General features: G+C 37.4%; 1 protein-coding gene across 1 annotated transcript; it reads right to left on the bottom strand.

The window, feature by feature from the left end:
• Positions 1 to 7,154: 7,154 nt before the first annotated feature.
• On the bottom strand, positions 7,155 to 9,248 carry LOC145797351 (uncharacterized). The gene is made up of 2 exons (XM_082884269.1): positions 7,736 to 9,248; positions 7,155 to 7,457 (listed from the first exon to the last, which is right to left on the bottom strand). The coding sequence occupies exons 1-2, from the start codon at positions 8,865 to 8,867 to the stop codon at positions 7,420 to 7,422; spliced, it is 1,170 nt and encodes a 389-aa protein (XP_082740395.1). The 5' UTR covers positions 8,868 to 9,248; the 3' UTR covers positions 7,155 to 7,419.
• Between the last annotated feature and the right edge of the window lie 8,594 nt (positions 9,249 to 17,842).

Below are 17,842 nucleotides of genomic sequence, written 5' to 3'. Positions count from 1 at the left end.
ACACTTTAAATTGAAATAGGATGCATAACTTTGAGTGGAGTGCAAATTCTCATGAACATTACACTTCACTTTAATTGGTTCTTTAGGAAAGTAAATGTGGGACACTTCACCCAGTGTGCATTCCATTCGAATCTCCACTCTTTTGAGTAGGGTCTCTCTACTTTATGATAGACGGTCTAGGGCTGAGTAAGAAATCCGTGAAATTCGTAATCCGATCCAGTCCAGTCCAATCCGATAGGTTTGGATTGGTTTTTTGAATCCGTGGTTCGGTTTCGGATTGAAAAATTAAAAATCCGTAGTACACGGATTGGTTCCGGATTGAACCTCACGGTTCCGGATTGGAACCGATCCGGACCGTATACAAATAGTATATATTTTTATTATACATCCTCCCCCATAGTATCTTCTCTTATTTTATATAAAATCTAAACTCAAACCTAAAACCGTATAATATCTTCTTTTATTACTTTTGTTTGTTAGTTTTTAGTTTTAATTTGTAATGGTCTAAATACTTATGGTGAAACCAGTTTTCTTATGGTTGTTTAAATTCTAGCACAATATGTCGCTATTATAGAAATAGATGTTGCTATTGTGGAACTAATATAGCGCTATGTTTATATTTTTATGAAATTAAAGTATTATATATATATTTTTGTTATTTAATTATGTGAATCCGTGGTCCTAAACCGATCCAATCCGTATTTAAATGGATTGGTTCGGATTGGTTCCATGATTTAAACGGATTGGATTGGTTCTAATTTTTCAGGAACCGTAGATAACGGAATGGTCCTGGTTTTACCCCAATCCGGTCCAATCCGAACCATGCTCACCCCTAAGACGGTCTATTGTTTTGAGGGGAAATAGCATGTTAGTGACTTCGACAAAAACAAAAAAAAAAATTATAAATTAATAATAAAATTTATAATTTTATTTTTTAATATTTATAAAATTTATCAAAATTTTAAAAATATTTTTCTAAATATACATTGTAGTGAAATTATTCCTCGTTTCAAACCAATCAATGTTATATTTTAGGGGGGGAAAATAGAGTTCGGTCTTTATAACAAAATAAATTCTAAATTTTTAATTTTGTCAATTTAAATTTTGAAATTTTTATTTGTTTTTAATATGAATCATTTGCCTATTTTTTAAAAATAAAATTGACAGAAAATAGATATTTTAGTCATTAAGCTCAATGAAAATAGGTATTTAGACATTTTATGTATATTTACATTGAGTTTAATGACTAAAATACTATTTTTTTTGTCAGTTTTAATCAACAAAAATAGGCAAATATTTAGATTGAAAAGCAATAAAAAAAATTACGATTTAAATTGACAAAATTAAAAATTTATTTTGTTTCAAAAATCAAATTCTGAATTTTTTTATTTTTTAAAATTACCACTATGTTTTATTTACATATTTTAAAAGTGTATAAACAAATTCATTTTCATAAACCTAAAAATAATGCAAAGAATTTGCCAAATATGGGCAAACATGTATCATTTTTGATTAGTAGCTAATAAAGGCTGCCCGGTTGGTTATAACCTTAGATTTGGTGAAGTTTTATATGTGCTTTAAATAATTCTAAAATTTTGAGAAAGATATGATTGATCATACAAATTGGTTGCAAACAAACCGAGATAAATTGAGTGGTAATATATTTAAGCTTAATTTTTGAAAATTTAACAGGCTTTAAGCCGATCTACTTGAAAATTTAGGAAGTTTTGACATGTGTTCTATCTTATTTATCTAATGAGTTAAATCTCAAACAAACTTTTAACTAATTAGACACAAATTAAATTTAAATAGTTTTTTAATATAATAAGACAATAAGTATTGGAACTTATATCAAAGCAGCAACATTATAAATTCAAAATTATCTATCCAGAATTTATTCAAAAAGAAGAATCAATTGTTCAAAATCATTTCACTCATGGATCTCACATTTCATCAAATCTCCGCTACACATATCCATTCTGAGTAAATTCTGGCACTGTACGTCTGGAACCTAGCTTTTTTGATGTCAAAAACATTTTTGGTATGATTTCTTACCAATATAATCCCAAGGGGTTGGCCTAGTGGGTGAACATTGGGCTTTGGGGGCATGCTTCCTCAAAGTCTCATGTTCAACTCTCACTAGGTAATATCAATTCTCACTAGGTAATATCAATTCTTTGGAGTCACATCTATAAATTCTGTCCAAAATTTATCCGATCCATATGGAGGGAGCACTTGTTCCGAAATGACATAGACATCTCGTCATAAAAAAATAAAAAAATAAAAAAGGATTTTGTACCAATATATTAAACATGTTGATTGGACATACTATCCTCCAACCTTGACATCAGGCATGGAGTATTAATTATACAGATTTAACCATTTTTTTTTTTTCTACACTTGCTAACTGTATATCTTGAGGTCAAGAACCCTCCACCAGTTGGGTGAAGTACACATTAGTCACCAATTAATTTTTTTTTTTAAATCTTTTTTATTCATATAATGATGTATAAAAGGCAATTTTGAAATTAAACAAACACTGCAGAAGGATGAAGAATGGTACACAAGACAAGCACATATCTAGCTTATGTTCCACCATTTTCCCAAGAAAAACCATGAGAGTATGAGACTTGCTGATGAATCCTTCCATTCTACCCAGAGGGACTGTAATCCAGAATTTTTACTTGGAAGTTTATTAAAAAATACAACTTTGGTTTAAATTTATTTCATATATGGACCATGCTTCCCCAATTTAACCTTCACATAAATTGATTCTAGGCAAAAAAAAATTGGGTTAACAGAAGTACTCATTATACCATCTTTTCATTAGGAATCCTATTACAATCTATTAAAGCGGCAACTGAACAAAACTTTATTATTAAAAAATTGACTCAAAAGCAGAATTTTTGAAATGACAATGGTAATATTAAAATTATATGTCATAATAACAAAATGTGTTTTAATTGAAAAATAAAATAAAAAGTCACATCTTTCTGTATGAAACTTTTGTACATAATTTACGTCTATATATCTGTACTCTTGTTATTACCATATGATATGACTCTACGCTAAAATTGAGCTTTAGCGGCGGTTTTTTACCGCCGTTAAAGGCTGTAAAACCGCCGTTAAAGCCTTTAACGGCGGTATTAACGGCGGTTTTGTTACCGCCGTTTATGCACGTGTCGGAAAAAGTACAACTGTCGTAAAAAGATAAATTATCGTCGTTAAAAGTCGACCAAAAACGGCGGGTAACATAAGACCAAAAACGGCGGTTTTTTACCGCCGTAAATAGGTTCAAATTTTTAATTGAAAAATGTGTTTTAATTGAAAAATAAAATAAAAAGTCACATCTTTCTGTATGAAAATTTTGTACATAATTTACGTCTATATATCTGTACTCTTGCTATTACCATATGATATGACACTACGCCAAAATTGGGCTTTAGCGGCGGTTTTTTACCGCCGTTAAAGCCTTTATGCGCGTGTCGAAAAAAGTACAACCGTCGTAAAATGATAAATTATCGTCGTTAAAAGTCGACCAAAAACGGCGGGTAACATAGGACCAAAAACGACGGTTTTTTACCGCCGTAAATAGGTTCAAATTTTTCAAAAAACAATTCTTTCTTCTTACACTCCCCAAGTCTTGAACCCTCAACCTCTCATCCACTCACACTAACCACTCTACCATAGCCACTCTTCATAAAATATGTTCCCTAAATAAATATTTAAATATTACTTTTACTTTATTGTAGATGGTTTCGCCGGAGCTCGTCGGAGTTTCGTCGGCGAAGACCGCCGTCATTAACGGCGGTAATGATTGAGCATTAGCGGCGGTTTTGTTACCGCCGTTAAAAGTGGGCATTAACGGCGTTTTTTTAACGGCGGTTACCGCCGTTAATAGTATCTTTAACGACGGTTTTCGTTACCGCCGTTAAAAAATCGGCCGTTAATGCCCTGTTTTGGCGTAGTGTGAGTAGTGCTAAACCAACAAACAAATAAAACTTATAAATGTTATTTAGAAAATGATGTGACACTTGTCAAATTAATTTACTAATTTCATTTCGTATGCTAAAATTTTATTACTATATGTAATATCACTCTTCATGAGCTGGTTGTAAGAACCAAGTAACGGGAGTTGCAAATGGGTTTGTATGTATACAGAAGCTACGGTGGCTCATATCATATCCAGCCATTTGTGGAACATATTCTGAATGAAATTATTTAGCAACAAAAGCCACAAAATGAAATATTCAATGTGTAAAATAAGTTGAGAGAGAGTTGAGAGAGTAATCACTCTGTTGTTGAAACTCTATATTGAAACCAAATGAGAAGCTCCATTTTATAGGAGCGTAATTACAAGACATCATTATGAATTACTCTAATAAAATAAAGAAAAGAGGGCCGAAAGAAGGGCGGGCTGCTTTCGGGCGGCCGAAAGCAGCGACAAGGAATATACATGATTACATATTATATTATATACATATTATATACTAATCATACTATATTATATACATATTATATTATATACATATTTATATACATATTATAGTATATGTTAACAGCCCCCCGCAAACTCAAGGAGGACAAACAGCAACCAACTTGAGTTTGGAGACAAGTTCAACGAAGCGGCCAGGAGAATGAGCTTTGGTGAAGAGATCAGCAGGTTGATCAGCAGAGGAGATGGGATGGAGATGAACAGTACCACGAGTGACGTGTTGACGAATAAAATGACAGTCAATCTCAATGTGCTTGGTGCGATCATGAAAAACATCATTGTGAGCAATTTGAAGAGCACTGTGATTGTCACAAAAAAGGGCAGTAGCGCCAGTGGGGGAAACACCCATGTCAGCAAGAAGCCAACGAAGCCAGAGAAGCTCCTGAGTAGTATCAGCAAGAGCACGATATTCGGCCTCGGTACTGGAGCGAGCAGTAAGAGATTGTTTCTTGCTGCGCCAAGAAATAAGAGAATCACCCAAGAAAAAGCAGAACCCGGTAGTAGAGCGCCGGTCAGTAGGATCCCCAGCCCAATCAGCATCGGAAAAAGCACGAAGCTGGAGAGAGGAGCGGGCGGAATAATGAAGTCCATGAAACAAGGTACCTTTGAGATAACGAAGGATACGAACTAATGCAGCATAATGAGAGGTACGAGGAGCTGACATAAACTGGCTGACAATATGAACGGCATAGGCAATATCAGGACGAGTAACAGTGAGATAGACAAGACTGCCAACCAGCTGACGATATAGGGTAGCATCAGAGAGAAGAGTGCCATCAAGAGGTGTAAGACGACTCTGAGGTTCCAGCGGAGTGGAGGCAGTCTTGCAATCCGTAAGACCAGCACGGGTGAGAAGATCAGAGGTATACTTAGCCTGAGAGAGAAAAGACCCCGTGGAATCATGGAAGATTTCAAGACCCAAGAAATAGCTGAGAGGACCAAGGTCTTTCATCTCGAAATGATGGCTAAGAAACTTTTTAAGGCAGAGAATACCATCAAGATCGTCACCGGTGATAATCATGTCATCCACATAAAGAAGAAGCAAGGTGGTCCCTTGAGCAGTGGTCCGGATAAAAAGAGCAGTATCATAAGAACTGGAGGTGAAACCACAGTCATGAATAGTAGAGCTGAACTTGGCAAACCAAGCGCGCGGAGCTTGTTTGAGACCATATAAAGCACGCTGAAGTTTGCAGACTTTATGAGGGGGATAAGTAGACCCAGGAGGAGGTTGCATGTAGACCTCCTCAAGAAGAACACCATTAAGGAAAGCATTTTTCACATCCATTTGATAAAGATCCCAGTGTCGAGTGGTAGCAACCGCAATCAGGCTGCGAACAGAGGTGAGACGAGCAACAGGAGCAAAGGTCTCCTCATAGTCAATACCATATTCTTGATTGAAGCCTTTGGCAACAAGGCGGGCTTTGTAGCGCTCAATAGATCCATCAGAACAAGTTTTGATTTTGTAAACCCATTTGCAACCAATGGCAGTCTTGCCAGGAGGAAGATCAACAATGTCCCAAGTGTGAGTTTTGTCTAAAGCCTGCAATTCATCAGTCATAGCTTGCTGCCAAAGAGGATTAGAGCGAGCCTCACGATAGGAGGTCGGTTCATAAGTAGAAAAAGCAGTAGAACCAACAATAAAGTCACGAAGACGAGTAGAAGGTTGAGTTACCCGGTGTGGTCGAGTAGAGGCAGGAGGAGCCAAAGAGAGAGACTCACCAGGAGGGGAGGATCCCGAGGGAACAAGAGCAGGACCATCAGAGGTAGCAGGTGCATGGGACAGACTAGTAGGCAAGGCAGGCTCAAGAGAAGCCGGGAGGGGCGATGGAGTAAGCGCATCAGAGAACTCGAGAGAGGCTGGTAAGGGTGGTGGGGTAGACTCATCAGAGAACAGATCCGTGGAAGGGTCAGTAAAAAACAAAGTGGATGAGGGAACGGACAAACGGAAGAGAGAGAGAGAGGAAAACATTTTGTGTTCCCAAAAGACGACATGACGAGAGATACGGAGTCGCTGGGAGAGAGGATCCCAACAACGATACCCCTTGTGTTCAATACCATATCCTAAGAAGCAACAGAGGCGAGAGCGTGGTTCAAGTTTGGTACGTTCATGAGGTTGGAGAAGAACAAAACAGGCAGATCCAAAAACCCTAAGGGTGGTGTAAGGGGGACGGGTGCCATGCAGACGCTCGTAAGGAGTGTGATTATGAATGACAGGTGTAGGGATACAATTGATAGTGTAAGCAGCAGTGAGAGCTGCCTCTCCCCAAAAATGTTCCGGACAGGAGGAAGATAGAAGGAGGGCGCGAGTAGTGTCAAGGATATGGCGATGTTTCCGTTCAGCACGTCCATTTTGTTGAGACGTACCGGGACAGGAACGATGAGGTTGAGTACCATGACGCTGAAGAAAAGAAAGAAAGTCAAAATCTTTATATTCCATGGCATTATCGGAGCGAAAAAGCTTAATATTTTTAGAAAATTGTGTTTGAACCATGGCAGCAAAATTGTAATAAAGTTGTTTGAGCTCAGAGCGATTTTTCATAAGAAATAACCATGTAAAACGGGAAAAATCATCTATAAAAACAACAAAATAACGTGCGCCTCCCATAGTAGGAGTAGGAGAGGGTCCCCAAATATCAGAGTGAATGAGATCAAATGGGGCAAGAGAAACAGAGTCACTTTTATTAAACGACAAGGCAGGTTGTTTGGCAAGTTGACAGGACACACAATCTAAAACATCAGAACTTACATGACCTAAATGACCACTGGAAATTAAAGATTTTAAACGACCAACAGAAAGATGGCCTAAACGACAATGCCAAAGCTGAAAAGGAGATAAAGGAGGAGCAGTGGTAGCAGTGGTAGGAGCTGTGATCTGAGAGGAATCTGGAACATGAAGATGGATGAGTTCGTAGAGACGTCCATGCTTACGGCCTATCCCAAGAGTTTGCCCCGTCCGAGGGTCCTGCACCAAACAACCAGAACGGGAAAAGGTAACAGTTAGACCATGCTCACATAATTGACTAATGGAGATAAGATTTAAAGTAAGAGCAGGCATAAGATAGACATGAGATAAAGACAAGTGAGAGGTTGAAACAGAACCAACATGACTTACAGACAGAAGAGACCCATCAGCAGTATGGATAGAAGGAACATGAGGAGTAGAAGAGAGAGGAGTAAAAATAGTAGGGTCAAAGGTCATGTGATTACAACAAGCGGAGTCAAAGTACCAAGAAGAGTTACCTGCGGTGGCAGATAAAGCAGTAGATGGAGGAGTACCGGAATTCTGCCAAAAGTGGTGAAACATGGCGTCGACATCGGTTTGAGAGAAGACTGGAGTGGAAGGGTCTATAGGAACAGAGGAAGGTAAATCCTCTGAGGCAGCAGCAGCAGTGCGTTGAGCAGGCATTGGTTTAAACGGAGTCCCAGAACGGTGAGAGTGACTGCGAGAAAAATTCCCGGTGGAAGAACCAGTGCGAGAGGCACGGGCGGGATTGCGGAAGCAATCTTGCTGGAGATGACCAGGGCCAGTCTTGTTGCAAAATCGACAAAGACGAACTGGACAATTTACCAGAAGATGAGTGGACGGAAGATGGCGGTTGTGACAGTAATTGCAGGCATGAGACTTTTGTGGTGAAGGTGGAGATGGAGAACTTCGAAGCTGGGGAGTGGCAAGAACAGAGTCCACAGGGTGTGAATGGAGAGTACCAAATCTGGTTTCCTCTGACAGGAGTTCAGAAATTGCTTGCTCAAGAGTGGGTAAAGGAGTGCGATGAAGGAGAGATGCGCGTACTGGCTCAAATCGGGGAGTGAGAGCCATGAGAAACTGAACCAAGCGTTGTTGGTCACGGTAAGTAGTAAACAAGGCAGCATCCTTAGTACAATCCCAGGGAGGTTCAGAAAGAGCGAGCTGATCCCAAACAGAATACATTTGGGAGAGGAAATCATTAATGTTCTGAGTTGTTTCTTGGCGCATACGGTGAAGATGACTCAGAAGCTGATATTGGTGAGCAAGGCCAGTAGTCTGATAGCGTTCTTGTAAAAACTCCCAGATGTCTTTGGCAGGAGAGGAAACAGAGTCAAGTTGGAACCGACCAAACTGAAGGCTGATAGAGGTAATAGAAGTATTGCGAAACCAAGTGATGATCTGATAGTTTTTACTATCCCAATCTTCCAGGCGGTCGACATATTTAGTAGCGGAGTCTGGGGCAGCAGAATCCGTGGGCCCTTGAATGGGTTTGCACACATCCCCAGTGATGATGCGCCAAAGTTTCTTTCCTTTGAGGAAGCCAGACATAGCTTGTGCCCAAAGGACATAATTAGTCCCGTCAAGAATAACAGAAATAGGGTGATTAGAGAAGTCCAAGCGATCCATGAGAGAAAAACAGCACAATCAAGGAAGAATCTGAAAATTCCAAGGGCACCAGTGAGTGCAGAAGGGCAAAAATAGTCAGAAACCGGTCTGAACCGGTCAAAAAGGTCCAAAAATGGGGGTGAACCGGCTTGGGAAAGGGGCTGAACCGGTTGAAGCCGGACCGGCTGGAGCCGAGATGCGGAGCCGAGGAGAAAAGCTGGTGCAGGGGGGGCGAGCCAGCGCGAGGGACGCGGGTCAGATGGCTCACGCGGACGGCTGGCGGGGCTGGCGGACGCGGAGCGCGTGGGCGCGGAAAGAGGTGGCTCAGGCGACTGGGGACGCGTTGAGCGCGTGGGAGGCTGAAGGCGGAAGCAGGCGACTGGCCGGCGACAAAAATGGCGCGTGAAGGCGCGTGCGACGGCGAACGAGGACGATTCCGGTGGCCGTGGATCCGTAGTGAGGAGAGGAAGGCTTCGGTGGTGTCCAAATTGAATTTGAGAGAAGGACGAGAGGGGCAACAATCTGCAGATGAGAGATCAAGCTGCCAAGAGAGGAAAAAATAATAGAGGCTAGGAAAGACACCTGTGCTCTGATACCATGTAAAATAAGTTGAGAGAGAGTTGAGAGAGTAATCACTCTGTTGTTGAAACTCTATATTGAAACCAAATGAGAAGCTCCATTTTATAGGAGCGTAATTACAAGACATCATTATGAATTACTCTAATAAAATAAAGAAAAGAGGGCCGAAAGAAGGGCGGGCTGCTTTCGGGCGGCCGAAAGCAGCGACAAGGAATATACATGATTACATATTATATTATATACATATTATATACTAATCATACTATATTATATACATATTATATTATATACATATTTATATACATATTATAGTATATGTTAACACAATGGGTTTGATTTCAGTTTTCTAAATTTAATTTTTTGAGAATTGAGTTTTTGTATTTTTCGTGTCTTTTTACTTTCAGTGAATATTTTTAAAATTTTAAACATTTTTTTAAAACTTTTTTAGATGCAATTTACTTAAATGATCTAAAAAGTAAAATATTTGGAAAAAATATTTCAGAAAATTAATAAATACACAAAAATATGAAAAAATACTAAAATTTTGTATTTTTTTAATATTTTTGGTATTTAGTGAATTTTTTTAAAAAAAAATTTACGAAAATTATACTTTTTAAGTGTTTTTATATTAGGTGTATCTAAAAATTAAAAAAATTACTTAAAATATTAAAAAAATTCAGTAAAAATAAAAAAAATAGAAAAATTAATAAAATAAAAATTTTTGAAAATTATTTTTAAAAAACTCAAATCAAGTAAAGTGTAACGTAGACATTCTAACCACTGCATCATTAATTTTGATCTGATGACAATCATATATTGATAAGAGAGTAATTATAAGGGAGTCATACATGTGTGGTTTGGTGTTTCAAATAAAGGTGAGAGAGACAGAGAGAGAGACGGAGAGACCGAGTGACCCATGTGAGTAGATGATAAAGCACTGTTCCACCTCCCAACTTTGTGGTAAAGAAGGCATTGGGATTGTGTTATCCTTTCCTTGCTCTCTCTCTCTCTCTCTCTCTGTGGAAAAGTAGATGTCTAAATGGAAGCAAGCAGGGACAAATATTAAAAGAGCTCCCTCTCTGTGCCAAAAGGGAAATTCTTCCAAGTTATAATTTGGTTAATGATATTAGTTATAATTTGGTTATAACTCATTATAGCATTAATAATGATTTATTGTAATATTCGTATGATTAATTATGATTATTATTTTAATTATGATAAAAAAACACTTTAATTATATTTTATTTAATTTTTGATTATAACTCATTATTATCTTTTTAATTATAATCTTATGATTTAATTATGATATTTGTAATCCTTTAAGAATATGTATTCTAGAATGGTCCTTACTAAAAAGAATATTACACAAAATCGATGTGTCATCTTCTTTTTCCTTTATTTATGTTTTTACGTTTTTCTATGCACAAATTACTGAAAAAGAGATTCAAGAATTTATGAAAAGTGCAACCCAATAATATGATTGAAGGGTAGGGATGGATTTAAGATTAGACCATTGGGAGAGTTACAAAGAACAAACATACTGTAACAGGTCATGCTACATATATATAAAGATAAGAGTAATGTTAGAGAGCTCAAATATTTTAATAAAAATTTTATCAAATGTCTTACATGGGTGTGGGACCCATACAATGTGGGTCCCATGTGAGTCCGTGAGACATTTGGTAAAATTTTTGGTAAAATTTTTGGGACCTCTAACATTTTTGTATAAATAATCTATTTTAATGTGGATAATGCTTTTTAGTTTTTCATGCAATCAATTGGAAGTGGATGAGATACACGTTAAAGAACCCCCCACCAGTTTGGTGGAGTACATATTAGTCACCAATTAAATTTTTTTTTTTAATTTTTTCATTCAATAATGATGTATCAAAGGCAATTTCGAAATTAAATAAACACTGCAAAAGGATGAAGAATGGTACACAAGACAAGCAAATATCTAGCTCATGTTTCATCATTTTCCGAAGAAAAACCATGAGAGTATGAGACTTGCTGATGAATCCTTCCATTCTACCCAGAGAGACTGCAATCCAGAATTTTTACTTGGAATTTTATTGAAAAATACAACTTAAGGTTTAAATTTATTTCATATATGGACCCATACTTCACCAATTTAACCTTCACATAAATTGATTCTAGGCAAAAAATTATAGAAGTACTTATTCTACCCTCTTTTCATTAGGAATCTTGTTACAACCTATTAAGGCGGCAACTGAACAAAACTTCATTATTAAAATTTTAAGTCATAATAACGAAGTGTGTTTTAATTGACAATAAAATAAAAAGTCACATTTTTCTATATGAAAATTTTGTACATTATTTATGTCTATATATTTGTACTCTTGTTATTATCATATGATATGGGTAGTGCTAAACCAACAAGCAAATAAAACTTATAAATGTTATTTAGAAAATGATGTGACACTTGTCGAATTAATTTACTAATTCCATTTCGTATGCTAAAATTTTATTACTATATGTTATATCACTCCTCCAGAAAAGTTTGTAAGAATCGAGTAACAGAAGTTGCAAACGGGTTTGTATGTACACAGAAGCTCTGGTGGCTCATATCATATCCAGCCATTTGTGGACCATGTTCTGAACGAAATTATATTGCAACAAAGGCCACAAAATGAAATATTATTGTGTTTTACAACAAAGACATTCTAACCATTGCATCATTAATATTGATCTGATGATAATCATATATTAATAAGAGAGTAATTATAATGGAATCATGTACATGTGTGGTTTGGTCTTTCAAATAAAGGAGAGAGCATTATAGTATTAGTTATGACTTATTATGATATTCGTTATGATCAATTATGATTATTATTTTAATTATGATTAAAAGGTTCTTTAGTTATATTTTATGTGGTGTTTGATTATGACTTACTGTTTTTTTTAGTTATGACTAAAAATAATTTAGTTATGATATTTGTGATCCTTTTAAGAATGTGTATTCTCGAATGATCCTTACTAAAAAGATTAAACAAAGATTACACAAAATTAATGTGTCAACTTCTTCTTCTTCTTTTTTATTATTTTTATTATTTTTAATTTTTTTTACACTTTTCTATGCACACATTACTGAAAAAGAGATTCGAGAATATATGAAAAGTGCTACCCAATATGATTCAAGGGTAGGGACGAATTTAAGATTCGACCATTGGAAGGGTGACAAAGAACAAACATACAGGTCGAGCTACATTTTTTTTTGGGGATAAATAAAGAGAAACTTTATTGATGAAAAGGAGATACAAATCATACAATCAACAATAAAGCAAGGGGAAGGCTACAAGCATTATAACTAAAATAAGTGATCCCAACTAGGTTGGTACCGCAAATCTAGCACAATCATATGCTAGTGAACCCTTGGTTGATGAGAAACCAACCCAAAAAACAAACACCACACACACCCACTGATCCAATAACCAAAAGCACCAGCACACCAACCATTACCACCATAATCAGACTTTGATCCTATCAAGATTGTTAACAATATTCTCCACTGAATACTGCAAACCTCTAATACTTTGCATACTCCATAGTGCTACCCTCATTTTCACCAATTCAGATAATTCGTTCCCATCAACAATCTTCCATTAAAAAGGCACTCATTCCTAGCTTTCCACATAGACCACATAACAGCTAAGGAAACAACCTCCACATTGTTTGAACCACCTTTTTGAGCTGGAAACCTGCCCACCAAAGCAATAACACCTCAACTGATCCCGACAACACCCAAACCAAATCCCGCCATTTCAACATATCAGTCTACACTTTCCATTCTAGAGGATGGAACAGTAAAACGTGGTTTACTGACTACTCCTCTACTTTGCATAACAAACGCATCGAACTAGCTTCCAGATTCAACACACAAATCCTCTTCAAAAAAGTTGAAGTTTTAAGTCTATCTTTCCAAGTTAACCATCCATAGAATTTCACCTTGGGTGCGGCAATATTCTTCCACAGCACATCAGCAGCTTCAACAACAGGACCTTTCAAAAGACACCCACCACTTCCATGCTGTAGCTATTGAGTATGTACCTGATGGATTGGCCAGCCATAAGCATGAATCCTCAGATTCTACAGTGAGTATAGAAGCACCCCTAAGTACATCTTGCAGCCTTACAAGCTCCTCCTCTTCCCAAGCTAACAGAGGTCTTCTAAAAAGAAAATTCCAATCATGTAATGATCCTCTCCTTTGATACACCTGCATAATGGTGCTACCCTTCTTCTCTGATAAGCTATATAACTTAGGAAATTCCTCCTTCAAACAGAAATTGTTTAACTATTTATCCTCCCAGAATTGGATTCTTTCCCCGTTACCTACAACTAACTTAAGGTTTGATAAATAATAATCAACCAAATTTGGTCTAAGTGCACAAAGCTGAAGAACATTTGCCCACAATCTGGACACTGATCTAGAATCAGGTATAGTAGGTACCTAATTTTCCCTAGCCTCACCATATTTGCACCTCAAAATTTGTTTCCATAGAGTTTTGTCCTCTACTCCAAACCTCCACCACCATTTAAGTAAGAGGCAGTCATTGACTTTTCTCAACTTTCTTACCCCCAGATCCCCTTGAGATCTGTCTGCTGCAATGTCCGCCCATTTCACCATATGAACTTTCGTCTTGAAAGTTATCCCACAAAAATGCTGCTTGAATATTCTCAATCTGCTTAGCCACACCCACAGGTATTTTAAAAATTGAAAGAAAATAGGATGGCAAACTTGAGAGAACTGACCTTATCAATGTTAATCGACCAGCAAAAGAGAGGAATTTCCTCTTCCATGCAACTAACTTCTTTTTCACTTTCTCAATAATTGGTTGTCAAGTACTTTTCCTATTGGGGTTAGCCCCAACTGATGGAGAGCTTTTGGCTGTGGCAATTAAGAATTGAGGCAAAATGGTTAACCTCTAGATCACTCACACCAACCTAACACATCACACTTTTATGAAAATTTATCTTTAATCCGGATATCACCTTAAAGCATCTTAAAATTCTCTTAATGTTCACCATTTTCCCCCTTATTGCCTTATAGAATATAATGGTGTCATCTGCAAATTGCAGATGAGAGAATTTAACTGATTAGGCTCCATACATGCACATTTTATAAACCCCATTTCTTTTGCTCTTTCAATCAACAGATTTAGACTTTCAGCAACTATGTTGAACAGAAGTGGTGATAAAGGATCACCCTGCCTAAGCCTTCTCTAAGGTGTGAATTCTGTATTGGAGAACCATTGACTAGGACAGAAACATTAACTGATCAGAGGCATGTTTTAATCCAACTCACCCATTTGTCCCTAAAACCAAAATTCTTCATCATTGAGAAAATGAACTCCCAATTAACTGAATTATATGCCTTTTCAAAGTCCAACTTGAGAATAATACCTATCAACTTTTCAACTTTCCACCAGTGCACCACTTCATTAGCAATCAAAACACCATCAAGAATGAATCTTCTCTAAAAAAAGCTGTTTGGACTTCACTAATGATTGTTGGCAGAACCCTCTTCAGTCTTTTAGACAACACTTTAGCTAAAATTTTAGACACTGAATTGACTAAGCTGATTGGCCTATAATCACTTAGCTCACAGGGATTCTTCTTTTTAGGTATGAAGGTGATAAAAGAGATATTTAGACCTGAAACTAGCTTCTTATTTAAATAAAACTCATGCATGAATTGCAATATTTCTCTCTTCATTACTTTCCAGCATTTCTGAATGCAAGTCAAATTGAACCCATCTAGTCCAGGAGCCTTATTTCCATCACAATCTTGTAAGGCAGCCCATATCTCATGCTCTGAAAACTCTGCTTCTAAGCATTCAACCTGCACAACATAATTTATGGTTGCAAATGGGCCAAGAAGTTTAGGCCTAGAAAATCAATCTTTAGAAAACAATCTCTCAAAGTGCCTATGAACAGATTGCTTCACTCTAGCTGGCTCTACCAACCTGGCCTCATCTCCCACAACTGAATCATGTAAATTTCTCTTTTGTCGTGAGCTTGCCATCATGTGAAAGAACCTTGTATTCTTATCCCCACACTGAGCCTACACCAATCTAGATTTTTGATGCCATAAACTCTCTTTCCTCCTGCTCAGATTCCATACATGCCCTCTAACTTCTCTTATTCTGCTTGCTTCTGATTTTGACAAAGATCTTTCTTCTGCCACCAAGTCTAGTGCATGTAAAGTCTCATCTACTTGCTTAAGTTGGGTTTGCACATGACCAAACACTTATGAATTCCATCTTCTAAGATTGGCTCTAAGTGTTGCAAACTTCCTCATCAATCTGAACCCAGCCTATTCTGATTCCACTGTTTCATCCCAAGAGCTCTTCACCACTGTTTTGAAATTAGGATGAAGTAGGCAAGCATTAATAAACTTGAACAGTTTTGGTTCCCAATTCCTTTCATCCTCCATTAATAGGACTGGACAATGATCATAAATTGTTCTAGGAAGTCCCCATTGCTTGAAAGAAAACTTCTTAAGCCATGTACTCTCCAATAGAAATCTATCTATCCTGCTCCATCTTTTCCCATCTTGTCCATTGCACCATGTAAAACTTTTACTCCTCATTGGCAAATCAACTAGACTCAAATGATCTATTATATCATTAAAATCATTCATACCTCTCTCCCTTCTTGAGCAACCCTTTATTTCACTAAGAAATCTAATTTCATTAAAATCTCCACTCATGCACCATGGATTGCGGTAGGAAAATTTCGATCTCCTTAATGATTCCTACAACTGCCCTTTCTTACTAACATCATTTGGAGCATAAACATTTACCACAAAGCAATCGAAAGATAATCCAACAATACTTGATAGAAGGATAAAACGTTTGGAGCCATAACAATCAACTAAATTAAATCTATCAAGGTCCCAAATACATAATAAACCCTCAACACTACCTTAACATCTGCTCCCATATACTTCATTTTATCAAAGGGCCAAATTGATTTAATAAACACTTCCTTCATGCTGCTTTGCTTTGATTCTTGAAATAACACCACATCCATGCCTCTTTCTTTTATCAGGTACTTAATTTTACACCTTTTCTCTGGTCTTCTTAGACCACGAACATTCCATGACATTATCTTCATAAAGGAAACAACAAAACACCTATACTCCTCCATTGGTGGTTCAGACTTCAACTGCCCTTCCACTAGCATAAATCCTCTCCAAGTCCCTGTCTTCCAGCTGAACTATCTTCTCTATCACATCATCCTCCTTGCCATCAAAATTTATACCAAGTGATTTCCCCAGTTGGACTGTTGCTTTAGCCTCCTTGATCAGTATTCCCTTTCTTCTACTTGATTCACTAGTAAGCGATAGTGAGTTTGAGATTGCAACAACAATTGTTTTGAAAATGGCCCATCTATTGAAGCTTTTGGGGAGTATTCTACCTTTTTTGAAGTGGCATGCCACACCTTTTTGCAACTCCACTTCTCCTGTGTCCGTATAATCCCTTGCTATTAGAGGCACTTTCCCTATTAACCATGACTGTTCTACCCTCCTCATCTTCCTTAACTACTTAGGCTTCATCTATATTGAACGGTGATTGGGCTACACAATCACTCAAGTTTGATAGTGAAAGCCCAACTGGCCTAACAACACAAGCTTCAGCTTGGGGTCTATGAAGCACTACTTCTAAATTAAAGTTGGGCCTAGCAGGCTCTAGCCCACTCAAACTCTTCATAAACCCAGCCATGTGTATACTGTCATCAATACATTGGAGATGCTCAACCACCTTTTTTGAAAACTTATCCACACTCTTCAAAGCACTATCATTACCAAAGCCCCCAACTATTGAGTTTCCCAAGCCATTATCTGATTTCCTCACTGTGGATTCTACCACACTCTTGTCCCTATCTTCCATTACGTGTAATCTAGCCTCCACTGTGTCTTTGACAATGCTAGTCACATCATTAGAAAGTGCCACATCATCCCTACTATCTTCTTTCTTCCCTACCTCCACCTTGCCATTTTTGACACCTGAGTTCATGTCATCCCCATTGCCGGAGATGGAGAATAGGCCCTCTTTATGCTGATAACTGCACGATCCAGATGTTGACCATACTGGTGGGAATAGTTCTTCAGTCACCCTAACTAGATAATGCTTCCCATTACACTCTAACAAGATCACTTGATTAATAAACTCTCTGCTACTAGTAATAATTCTTACTTTACCGCATTGAAATGGCGTCGCATTACTAGTATCTTCATCATGTTGGATAACTTCTCCCCAAATTGTTCCAATCTCCTTGAAGGTTCCATTATTCCATAGGTTAACAGGAATGCCATAACATGCCAGCCACACACACCTTTCATATTCAATAACTTTTCCTTTCTCCCATTCTTCCACTGATACACACCACTCATAT

The sequence above is a fragment of the Camellia sinensis genome, chromosome 1, assembly GCF_055761805.1.
Source record: "Camellia sinensis isolate YWXY chromosome 1, ASM5576180v1, whole genome shotgun sequence".
In the NCBI taxonomy this organism is placed as follows: domain Eukaryota; kingdom Viridiplantae; phylum Streptophyta; class Magnoliopsida; order Ericales; family Theaceae; genus Camellia; species Camellia sinensis.
This window is presented reverse-complemented; position numbering and strand designations above follow the sequence as displayed.